At 42.7% G+C, this 12,608-nt stretch overlaps 1 protein-coding gene and 1 long non-coding RNA gene across 2 annotated transcripts in view; one reads left to right on the top strand and one right to left on the bottom strand.

Annotated features, from left to right (window-relative positions):
• The window catches only part of LOC309354443, a 609,149-nt gene that overhangs the window by 464,389 nt on the left and 132,152 nt on the right, over positions 1-12,608 (bottom strand). The window lies entirely within an intron of this gene.
• The window catches only part of DNAJC7 (DnaJ heat shock protein family (Hsp40) member C7), a 43,606-nt gene that overhangs the window by 11,008 nt on the left and 19,990 nt on the right, over positions 1-12,608 (top strand). Inside the window, exons 2-6 of the mRNA XM_081884164.1 lie at positions 3,237-3,325; positions 4,778-4,902; positions 5,761-5,874; positions 6,213-6,287; positions 8,093-8,211. Coding sequence (XP_081740290.1) covers positions 3,237-3,325; positions 4,778-4,902; positions 5,761-5,874; positions 6,213-6,287; positions 8,093-8,211 — 522 coding nt within the window. The remainder of the gene's footprint in view (positions 1-3,236; positions 3,326-4,777; positions 4,903-5,760; positions 5,875-6,212; positions 6,288-8,092; positions 8,212-12,608) is intronic.

Below are 12,608 nucleotides of genomic sequence, written 5' to 3'. Positions count from 1 at the left end.
CAAACCAGTTTTATTGTGGGGAAATGTCTGGGATATGAAGTGGGACCAGTCCATTAGTTATGACGTAGGACTGTTGTTGTTGTTTTAAAAGCACCTTCAAAAAAAGATAAGGACTTGCTGTTACTCTTTTGGCAGTCACCTGATTGGGTGTCCAGAATTTCAGGGGTTTTTTTGTTTTTTTAAAAAGACCAACTGTAGTTCTTCAAGTGCGGAAAGGTTTCAAGAGATGGTATCAGTATCTCTTTAAAGAGGCTATGAACTCAAAAATGGGGGAGAAGGTTTGAGTGGGTGGAGCAGGAAACACGTCTTGCGATTTCAACATTGTGGCAGTCGTCCATTTCTCTTGCCCTTGTACGTGCCCACCTGCAGTCCATAATCGGACAGACTGCCGGCACAGGTTTACCACGTCACCTGCTATTTGTAAGAACTAGGCCTAAACCTCCTAAGATTCCAACCAGACTCACTGGTCTGGTTCTGACAAAATAAGCTACAGTGAGCCTTGGGCTCAAATCTGTTGCCCTTTCCTCTTCCATTTCGTCCCTGTGAGGAGGAAGTTGGAGCTTTTGCTCTTGACTTCAAACAAGCCACAGTTCCGTGTGACGGTCCAGACCTGACAAACTGTGGTTTCTTCTACATTCTTTTTAGTGCGAACAAGCCAGGGTCAGTCGTATGTTTCTGATCCAGGCTTGTTCTGAAACCATTTCCCAGTGTGTTGATGTGGGGAACTGACTTTGGTTTTCAAGCCAGAAGAGAATGATTCCAGTCTCCTCTGTTAAGTGAGCCCAACACAAATCCACAGAGTGGGAAATCCTGGTTTCAAATTATGTCTTAATGTGAACCTTGTTTTCTCATGTCTACCTACAATAAATAACAGTAAAAAAAAATTTTTTTTTAGTGAAAATGAGGGGTTTTGGGACTTTTAAAATTGTTCTTTGACTGTCCCAAACCCATTGAACTGCCTGTGCCACTCCTCTTAAACCACTATATTATGTATAAGCAAGGGACGAATCAGGGCCATGGTTAGCTTCTTGAGCCAAATTTGATTGGCTGCAGGAAACGTGAGCTGCACTTGTCATGGCTTTCACCGCCCCTGAGCCCCCTGGGGAGATGAGCTGTCCTTGGCTTCTATTGTATTGGCAGAATGGATGAACCATGCCATTCTAGTGAGAACACCCTTGGGGGAAGGGAATCCAGAGGGGGTGGCCAGTGTTGGGGCCAGAATGAGGTTAAAACCATGTTAACACACCCCAACACAACTCTCTATTGTTTTCCTCTTTTCTCCAAGGGGCTGTCCTAACATAGCTGGCATTGTCCACTCCAGAGTGCCTTTCTCTTGCCTCTTGCCTGGGAGTAGTGAGGAGGTGGCACTCTGCTGAATAGATCTGCTTAAAGCTATCTCTCCATTATGGTTTGGGTCCGCTTTGCAGCTATTACTTGATTAGCCCATTGAAAACATTCTGGTCGACTAAAAATATTGCCTGTGAGTATGTCAGTTTGGGCCATTGCAAGAACATAAGAGACTCGCTGTATAAGGCAACGTCCTTTCAGACCAGCATCCTACAAGGAAGGGGGTGAAGCTAGCAGCCATCCCGTCACTTTTTGTCCTCTGAAATTAGTATTCACTGGCATATTTTCTTTCAACTTGGGAGGTTCTGTATAACAATCAGGAGTAATAGCCACATAGGCCATTTTGTTCAGGTCTTCACAGTAGAAACAAAGGTACAGGTGTAATTTACTGATTCATTAACCACATGCAAACCTACACACCCTTAAAACCCCATGTGGGAAACCTGTGGCCCAAGGGCCTAATTAGGGCCCCCCATGCTTCCTAATTTGGCCCACCAGGCCATTTCCCCTGGCTGTGGCCACCTCTAACTTTATGCTATATGATGTTAGGTGTGAGACAGGTAATGGTACGGTTGCAAAGGAACAATCAAAAGACTTGCTCAGCTTGCATAGATAATAATAATAATAATAATAATAATAATAATAATAATAATAATAATAATAATTTATTTATACCCTGCCCTTCCCAACCAAGACTGGACTCAGGGCGGCTAACACCAGGTATAAAAACAATTGATTAAAATGCAACTTAAAAACAAGATTAAGTACAACATTAAAATGCAGCCTCGTTTCAATAGAAACTCAAATCAAAAACTTTTGGGGGGTGAAAACGTCAAATCTTCACCAAGGCCCAACTATCCAGACTGGTCGTAAGGGGACCAGAAAAAAGCCAGGGAAGTCCCCAAATAGGGGTTCCATCACAGAAGGAGAAAGGAAAAAGGGGAAGGAGTTAGTTAACACATGAATTCCTCCAACAGCACCAATGGTGGCCACAGTTGGTGCAAACCAGATCTCCCTCTTAACCAAGATCTGAAACTCACCTTGAACCATGTTTAGCACAGAAGAGAGAAGACAGTGGGGAGAGCACCTACTTGCATGCCTCGTTCCCAGCCACGTGACCTCAGTTTGAAACATGACAGGCCGCACACAGAGTTTCTAGTGTAAAGCATTCCATGGGATCTCAGTTTGGTTGAGTTGTGCACCCCTGGATTAAGGTGATCCATTCCCCGGGGCTGGGGGAGCTTCTGTATGGCCTCCAGCCATGTATCCTTGATGATTGTCTAGAAATGGTGCACAATTCCTTATGAACAACAGCTTTGGGAGGCTTTCGTGCTTCTGGGAGAAGTCTCCGCCATTAGCGCCATGGTTAGCTGATTGCATGACCCTCTATACTGGGGTTTCCCAAAGCGGTTGATACTGGAGTCAGTGGGACTGTGCAGGATGTGAATAAAGACCTGGGGTTCAAAAAAAGCCTGGTGTGGAAAAGAAGCTCAAGTGGTGTAGTATGAAAAAATATGAAAAAAGTATGAAAAAATGCATTGGGAACTATGAATCTCTAAAACAAAAGGTGCAGGCATGTGCAGAGTGCACATCCCTAACCAATGAGGAACCTGTATTTAATCATTTGCTTTCTCAGTATAGCAGTATTCCTTATTACTTACATATTATGAGTCCTATCAATAGACACTGAGTAATAAATGCTGTTTATATGTTGACATTCTTCATTTCATTTACGTTCCTAAGAATTTGGACTGGGGTTGATGACAACTTCAGAAGCTCATCAGGGGGTTAATTAACTCAGACGTTTGGAAGCCCTTCTCTGTCCTGTTGCCTTGCCTATGCTGGATCTTGCTGCCTCTTCTTGGTTGTGATACCTTGTTTATTTTCAGAGAAGCAGAGTCCTTCAAGGAGCAAGGAAATGCCTTTTACGCCAAGAAGGACTACAATGAAGCGTTCAACTACTACACAAAAGCGATAGGTGAGAGGAGAGAGAGAGAGAATGGCTTTCTTGGTTTGTTAATCGGAGAATTGGTGCAGCGTGCATGTGGGTCTTTGGTACTGGTCACAAGGGCCTTGATTTCCTTCGTCCAAAAGCTCACGCTTCTGCTCTGATTTGTAATACTTCGCCTCAAGAAATGGCGGAAATGACTGGCAGAATCCGAGACCAGGGAGAAGAGTTGGTGGAAGAAGATTGGAGGAAATTTAAAATTTATTTACAGAAACATTGTAAAATTTTTGAATGTTGATGACATTGAAATGAACTGAAGGGGTTCTAGCAACAAGGTTAAAAATAAGATCGGATTGATAATAGATAAATTAATTGGATATGGATTTGCTGAATTAATTTTCAAAAGGGATACAAAAAAGGGAGATGTGAGGAAGTCAGGAAAATAAGTGAATCAAAGATGAGAAATCAAAAAGAGGGATTTTTGTTTTTTCTTTTTAGTGTGTTTTTTCCTGCTTTTTTCTACTTTTTCTATAAGTTAAATGTTTGTAATTTTTGTATTTTGTAACTTTATATTTTTGTGTATGTGTTTTTTCTTTTTTCTGTTTGTTGTTATTCCTAAAACTTAATAAAATATAATAATAATAATAATAATAATAATAATAATAATAATAATAATAATACTACTTCACCTCAGTTCAGGGCAGGCAATACATAGTCAGCAACAGAATCCCACAGTTAGATCCAGCTTCCTGGATGCAGAGGTCCTTGTAACACCTGTGTAATGGCAAGGTTTCTCTTGTGCACCAAGCAACACTGTGATTCTCCATATCATAGTTGAACCATATTTGTGTAAGCAAGCTGTCACATACCTGACTGTTTCAGATGCAGAAAGGTAAAAACTTCAAAGTCCTGAGAATCTCAGCCTTACAAACTAGATTTTAAAAAGTTGCTGATCATGGTTTTGGAGGCAGCTTGAAAAATATGCTAGCAGTATTGGGCTGAAATTTCAGAGTGGATCTTTCCTGGGTCTTCCCCCCACCCCATTTTTTGCTCTCTGAAATTTCCTTAACTTTCCTGCTGGTTCTAACCTCTATTCTCTCCACTCCCCCCATTTCTTTCCTCGCCGTTTATATGCCCAGAGCAAAGGCACAAACATTGAAATGAATGGTTTCTACTAAGTGCCATTTTGCTGGGAGTGGGGAGAGAAGAAAATCTATTGGGAGTTGGTGATGAGGGTTGGCACAAGATCTAAAAAAATTAACCTTTCGATTTTTATCAAACTTTAATTGTTAAAGAATAATAACGTGCAAACAAAACCACAGACCTCTGAGTTTCATTAGGGATCCAGAATTTAGCTTACCAGTGAATGGTGTTTGCTTTCTGCTTCCATCTTATTGAAAGGCAAGGATTTGGGGACAGGGTAAGGTGGGGATTTCTACTCTGTCTTTGTTGTGCTTAACGCTTCTGCTCCCTGTCCTCCAGATGCCTGCCCCAGCAATGCCAGCTACTATGGGAACCGTGCTGCCACGCTCATGATGCTGGGCAAATTCCGGGAGGCCCTGGGGGATGCCCAGCAGTCCGTCAGGATGGACGACAGCTTTTTGCGGGTATGTTATTCCATGTGGCAAGACGGCATCAGCATATAGCGCCAATCCTGGCCGCCAATCCATTTCTAAGCCCAGTTCAGAGTGCTGGCTTTGACATATTAGGCTTAAATGGCTCAGGACCACAACAAGGACTGCCTCCTCCCAATATGAGTCCATCTGGACCCTGTGATTATCATCTGAGGCCCTCCTTCATGTGCCTTCTCTGTGAGAGGTCTGGAGGACAGCAGTGCAAGAACAGGGCCTTTTCTGCAGTGGCTCCGCATTTGCAGAATGCTCTCCCCAGGGAGGCTTGCCTGGCATCATCATTTTGTATCTTTAATCATCAGGCGAAAACTTTCCTCTATAACCAAGCCTTCAGCCTTTAACTATCAGTGGCTTTTTAGAAGTGGATGGGATGCATCTGATGTACAGTAGTAACTTGGTTTACGGACGTAATCCGTTCCGGAAGTCCATTCTTAAACCGAAACCGTTCTTAAACTGAGGCGCCCTTTCCCTAATGAGGCCTCCCGCCGTCGGTGCCCTTCTACCGTTCGGATTCCGTTCTTAGACCGAGGTAAAGTTCGCAAACCAGGACACTACTTCTGGTTCTGCACAGTTCGTAAACCGAATAGTTTGTAAACAGGGCTGTTCTTAAACCGAGGTACCACTGTAGTTTTCTTTCCTCTTGGTTTTAATGTATCTATGTGGGTTTTACTGTCTGTCTGTTTTAAGTTGCTTTTGGTTGCCGTGGGCAAGATTAAACTACCCACAAATTTAATAAATAATGAAAATAATATGTGCAGCTCCCCTGCTGATGATCCACATTTACACTGCATGCTGTCGAGATTCTCCCAGTCACCACCTCCTTTCTGTTCTCAGGGACACCTACGGGAGGGGAAGTGTCACCTATCTCTGGGCAATGCCATGGCTGCCAGCCGCTGCTTCCAACGAGTTTTAGAACTGGATCATAAAAACGCACAAGCTCAGCAAGAGGTAAGGTTTTTTCAAGTCTGAGTTTGCCTGAAGAGAGGGATACTCATCTGGCAGAACTAGGGTGGTTGTCCCGAATCGACAACCTTGGCTTGCTTGTATCTGATAGCATCTAAGGATGGCTTAGCTTGATTCTTAAATATAGAGATTCTCGAGAGTGTCTACAAGGTATAAGGCAGGTATTTGTGGAATTCAAGATACGCAGAAAAGCAGCCTGCAATCTTGTTCTTCAGAAAGGGTGGCAGTGGTTACAAATATCTTGAATAAAAATAACTTTAGAATTATTTGCTGCTTAGGCTGTTAACAATGGAAACTGACAGTGTTCTTGCTTTGCATTGCAGCTGAACAACGCCAGAACTGTTCTAGAGTACGAGAAAATTGCCGAAATTGACTTTGAGAAACGGGATTTCCGAAAGGTACAAACGAAGCAGCCTTGTGGTAGACCAACCGCCGCCTTATCCGCACGACAATGTGGTCTTTCCCTGGGAATGATTTGGAAATAGCGTTGATTCCTGCTCACCACCCCTGGACTGAAAGGTCTAGGGTTGTTTCTGGTTACTCAATGGAACCAGAATCCAGTCTCCCTTGAATGGCTCATTGCTTGTCCCTGTGTGCCCCCTGCTCATGCTCAGAGTGCATCTTAAGACAGAATAACTTTGCCCCTTCGACCCCGGTGTTAAGGCCTCCGTATATCCCGGTGAATTCCTAGCTCACTTGTCTCCTAATGGTTGAGAGCAGCTGGCTGGCCAGGGACAATCTCAAGTTTGTCTTAAGGAAGAACCCTGCCTTGTCTGAGACACGAGCCAGCTCTCCCCAGGCTTCTCTGTCCCTTGGGCAGCGTCAAACGTGCCCTTTGTTTCTGGAGAAGGAGCATCTCCTTCTCATGGCCTCCATCATTTGGAGAGTCTCGGCGCTTCCCGCTGCCCCCAGCAGTGATGTCACCTATGGGAAGGGGCGGGGGGGGGGAGCCGAAAACCCAGCTGAGCCTGAGGCCAAACAATGGTCCCCTTCTTGTGCAGCTGTCACTTCTCTGGAGCAGCAAGAGAGCCCGTGAAGTCACTCATTGAGGCCTGGAGCTTGAGTTAGCCATTTGTCATAGTAGCTTCACCCCCACCCTCCCTTGTCTTAACACTCCGAGCCTGTTGGGTTAGTCTGATGGCTGTTGCAGCGGGGTGGTTTCCCCTGTTTCAGGAATACTTGTTACCTCAAAACGCAAGTGCACACAGAGTAAAAAAGTCAATCCTTTATTAGGCATAGCAAACCACACATTATCCAACAAACACCGTATACAAATTGAATTGTGCAAAATACGAATTGTGCAGCATAACAAGGTTTGTCCCACTCAGATCTTTAACTCCAGAGAGAATCAATTTGCATAAATAATACAATATAACACTACCACATCACTGATCAATTAAGAACCACAAAATCTCTCTATAATGCCCCAGTCTTTCTACATGGACATCGCTCAAAAATTCAGCCACCATTAAAGTAATTTGATCATTCCTGTCCGAGAGCAGGTCCTGAACCGTTGGTGGCATAGAATTGAGGCTGTTAAGTTGTAAGGCCTCTAATAATTGTCTTCTGGCATAAATGCCAAAATCACAAGAAAAGAAAATATGCTCCAAAGTATCAGGTTCCTGTTTACTACATTTGCAGAGACGCTCTGCTCCTGGGAGAGCTAAGTATCTTCCTCTTACTATCATTGAGGGAAACACATTAAATCTGGCTAACAGCCCTCAGTCGAAAAGTTAGTGGTTTACGGGGGGTCCTATGGCAGACAAATGAGGAGCTCAGAGATCTGCAGCTTCCCCAACTACTCTTCCCCATTTTTCTTCTGCCGGGTTCTGCTGCTGGAAGAAAATAACCTCTGAGGACGGACTGCGGGGCAGTAAGCCCACAGACCCAGAGGAGAATGCAGCTTCTGCTGCCCATGTGTTTATTTTGCACATAAAATAGAGGCAACAGCAATTTTTTTCTTTGTGTGTTTGGAGCAGATCTGGGTTACCTTTGCAGTGAGAAGAAGCTAGTGTGTTCTGCATTCCATCAAGCGCCATGCAGGGCTGCTACTCCACCCGAAGGACTTGGTTCATTTTTACTCCAAATTGCCCAGAACCCAGCACATGGGTGCTGTTCTAGGTTATTCAAGTCCTTTGATCTGACAGGCATGGAACTGACTCCTGTGCTTCCTTGTTCTCACTGACTGTTTCCCCCCCTCCAGGTTGTCTTCTGCATGGATCGTGCTCTGGAGTTTGCCCCCGCTTGCCACCGCTTCAAAATCCTCAAAGCGGAATGCTTAGCATTGCTGGGTCGCTACCCTGAAGCACAGTCTGTGGCCAGGTGGGAACTGCAACCGCTAGAATCAGGCTTGGTGGGGAAATTCCCTGTGCTGCGTAGGGATGGGGGAGGAATTTGTCAACCTCAGGTTCCAAAGTGGAGTTCCTTGATCCGATCCGGGCAGAGCAGAACCTGGACTGGATCATGGATCCACTTCAGAATCCACATTCCCATGGATTCCTTTAAAAAGGAGAAGTTCAAACACAGATAATCCAGCTGCCCATTGCCTGAGGCAAGCTAGCGTGTGGGGCTCCTTGCTGTCACACACTCTTCATGCAATTAAAGTAAGCCCTCCCTGGGAACAATGGGACTTGGTGTTTTCTTGCTCTCGTGGGGAAATGCATGGAGATTGCTGGGGGCAGCCATGTTTTTCCCCTGAGAGTGATGGAACATCATCAAGACCCATTGCTTCTTGGGGGACTGTCTGCCACTTGTATTAAAAGCTCATGACAGCAACGAGCCCTGCATGCTAGCTGGTCCAGGCTGCGGGCTTTGAACTTTTAAAAAAGGCAATAAAAAGCTTTTACAAGAACACAGGCAGCACAGCAGCCCTGGGACCGCTTTCAAAGTAGTTTTTTAACCAGCGTTTCTGCATGGATTTTATTTTTATTTTTTTATAAAAATTTTTATTAAGATTTTTTACAGATACATATTTAACAAACAAAATAGGTTTCATAACATCCTTTCATTCTATTGCGGACTCCCTCACGTCTCCCGCTTCCACTTTCATCATTAAAGACGAATTTTTCCAAGCAAATTATCATCTTGTTTATGCTCTTAAGTGCAATATTTAGGTTAAACTCAAATAAAAAATTATAATTTAATGGTAGACAGTTATTTCTACTCTGGCTTCCTTGTTAGGATTCAACCAAATTACAGTACTTTTGTAAATAAATCTTAAATTTCTTCCAGTCTTCTTCAACCCTCTCCTCTCCCAGGTCGCGGATTCTGCCAGTCATCTCAGCCAGTTGCATATAGTCCATCAGCTGCATCTGCCATTCTTCCAGTGTGGGTAGATCTTGGGTTTTCCAGCTCTTAGCAATAAGTATCCTTGCCGCCGTTGTAGCGTACATAAAGAATGTTCTGTCCTTCTTTAACACGTTCTGGCCGACCATGCCCAGAAGGAAGGCCTCTGGTTTCTTGGTGAAGGTATACTTAAATACCTTTTTTAACTCATTGTATATCATTTCCCAAAAGGCCTTCACTTTAGGGCAGGTCCACCAGAGGTGAAAGAATGTTCCTTCATTTTCCTTACATTTCCAACATTTGTTATCAGACGAATGGTATATTTTAGCCAATTTCACTGGGGTCATGTACCATCTATATATCATTTTCATTACATTTTCCTTCAGAGCATTACATGCTGTGAAGTTCAGCCCGGTGGTCCATAACCTTTCCCAGTCCTCAAACATAATGTTGTACCCAATATCCTGGGCCCACTTTATCATAGCCGATTTAACCAATTCGTCTTGTGTGTTCCATTTCAGCAGCAAGTTATACATTTTTGAAAGTACCTTGGTCTTAGGTTCTAGCAGTTCTGTCTCCAGTTTCGATTTCTCCACCTGGAATCCTAACTTTTTATCAATCTTAAACACTTCCTTAATCTGAGCATAGTGTAACCAGTCTCGCACTTTATCTTTCATTTTCTCTAAACTCTGCAGTTTCCAATTGTCTCCATCCCTTTCTAGTATTTCCCAATATTTTGGCCAATTGGCCTCCATATTGGGTCTTTTTCGGGCCTTAGCCTCCAAAGGTGACAGCCACCTCGGTGTTTTGTTTTCTAATAAGTCTTTGTATCTTGTCCAGACATTAAATATTGCTTTTCTGACAATATTGTTCTTAAAGACCTTGTTGATCTTAACCTTGTCGTACCATAAATATGCATGCCATCCAAATGCATTGTTAAAACCTTCCAAATCCAGCACATCCGTGTCCTCCAGAAGTAGCCAGTCTTTTAGCCAGCAGAAAGCTGCGGCTTCATAGTACAACTTTAAGTCTGGCAGGGCAAAGCCCCCTCTTTCTTTTGCATCCGTTAATATCTTAAACTTAATTCTGGGCTTTTTGCCCTGCCAGACAAATTTGGAGATATCTTTCTGCCACTTCCGGAAGCACTCCGTTTTATCTACAATCTGCAATGTCTGAAACAAAAATAACATTTTTGGCAATACATTCATCTTAATAGCAGCTATTCGACCTAACAATGAAAGTTTCAATTTTGACCAGCTATCCAAGTCTCTCTTAATTTCAGACCAACATTTTTCATAATTATCTTTAAACAGACTCAAATTCTTTGCTGTTATGTTTACCCCTAGGTATTTAACTTTCTTAACCACAGTTAACTCTGTCTCTCTCTGAAACCGTTCCGACTCAATATCTGTCAAGTTTTTCCCCAACACCTTGGTTTTTTGCTTATTTAGTTTAAATCCCGCCACCCGACCAAAATCTTGGATTAATTGTAGTACTCTTTTCGTACTAGATTCTGGCTCCTGTAATGTCAGAACTAAGTCATCTGCAAACGCTTTAAGTTTGTATTGTTTCGCTCCGACCTGTATCCCTTCCACCAACCTGTCCCCTCTAATCGTGTTCAAGAGCACCTCCAGGACCGAGATAAATAATAACGGGGAAATCGGACAGCCTTGTCGTGTTCCTTTTTCAATTTTAAACTCTTCTGTAACCACATTGTTAACTATCAGTTTAGCCTTTTGTTCTGAATATATTGCATCAATCCCATTCTCAAACCCCCGGCCCACTCCCATTTCTTTTAAATTCCCTTTCATAAACTTCCAGGATATGTTATCAAAGGCCTTCTCCGCGTCTATAAAAATTAAAACAGCTTTAGTATTTATGTCTGTTTGTAAAAGCTCCAATATATCTATAATGTTCCTTGTATTGGCAGACATATGTCTACCTGGGAGAAAGCCTGCCTGGTCTTTATGGATTACTTTGTTTAAAACCCTCTTGAATCTACTTGCCAAAACGTCTGCAAATATTTTGTAATCCACATTTAAAAGGGAGATGGGACGATAGTTCTTAAGCTGTGTCTTTTCAGTTTCCGATTTTGGTATCAATGTGATGAAAGCTTCTTTCCACGATTCTGGCGCCTTCTTCCCCTCTAAAATTTCATTGCTGACCTCCATCAGTGGTTGTATCAAATAGTCTTTCAATGTCTTATAGTACTTGGAGGTCAGCCCATCTGGTCCTGGTGATTTGCCCTGTTTCATGTTTTGGATGGCCTGCTCAATCTCTTGTCGTGTTATTTTGCCATTCAGAATTGATCTATTTTCTTCTGACAACTTTGCCAGTCCATTTGTCTTTAAAAATTGTTTAATCGCTGCTTCATCTTGTGGCCCTTGAGTGTATAATTTTTTGAAATATCTCTGGAAACACTTTCTAATCTCTCCGGGGTTCTGGATACATCTTCCTTCAATCTCTAAGTTTGTCACTGTGTTTAACTTTTGTCTCCTCTTCAACTGCCAAGCTAGCAGTTTTCCACATTTATTAGCCGACTCAAAAGTTTTTTGTTTCATTAGTTTGATTTTCCATTCTATTTCCTGATTTATCAGTTTACAGTATTGTGCTTGGTAAAGTTTGATTTCTCTCAGAATCGGCTGGGACTTCGGATTAAGTCTTAACTTCTTCTCCAACTCCTTGATTTTTTCCAAAATTTTATCTTTCCTTTCGTTTTGTTTCCTTTTCTTTACTGTGTTCTGTTGTATCAGGAACCCCCTCATCACGGCCTTACTTGCGTCCCAGATAGTTCTTTTTTCCACTGTGGTGTTCATATTGATCTCAAAATAATCCTTTAGGGCTTTTTGGGCCTTCTTAGTAATCTCCTGATCTCTAAACAGGCCATCATTCATCTTCCATCTGAAGGAACCGGTTGGAATCAATGTCATGTCCATTCTCAGTGCGTTATGGTCGGAGCATGTCTTTGGGCAGATTTCCACCTTTCTGATCTTAGGTGCCAGACCTCTAGTTATCCATATCTGGTCGATTCTTGTCCAAGTCAGTTGGGCTTCAGAGAAAAATGTTCCTTCCCTTCCCAAGGGGTTTCTCACTCTCCAAATGTCAATCCAGTCCATATTGTCTGTCATTTCAAAGAAGGTCTTTGGTAGTCTCCCATCTTTAGAAATTTTTTGGCTCTGTGACTTATCCATGTTGGTTGATACAACTCCATTCATATCTCCCATCATAATGATGTTGTTGTAGTCCAGATAGTCCAGCATAGTCTCATGCAACTTCTTATAGAATTCCGATTTTCCTTCATTTGGAGCATAAATTCCTAATATCAATATTTTTTCCCCTTGATGTTGTATTTCTATCGCCAAAATTCTTCCATGCTCATCTTTAAACAGAAATTTAGGTGAAAGGCTCTCTTTTGCATAAATTACCACACCTCT

Source organism: Podarcis melisellensis (genome assembly GCF_964234715.1).
Source record: "Podarcis melisellensis genome assembly, chromosome: 13".
Taxonomy (NCBI): Eukaryota; Metazoa; Chordata; class Lepidosauria; order Squamata; family Lacertidae; genus Podarcis; species Podarcis melisellensis.
Note: the sequence above shows the minus strand (reverse complement) of the source record. Positions and strands in the feature narration are given on the sequence as shown.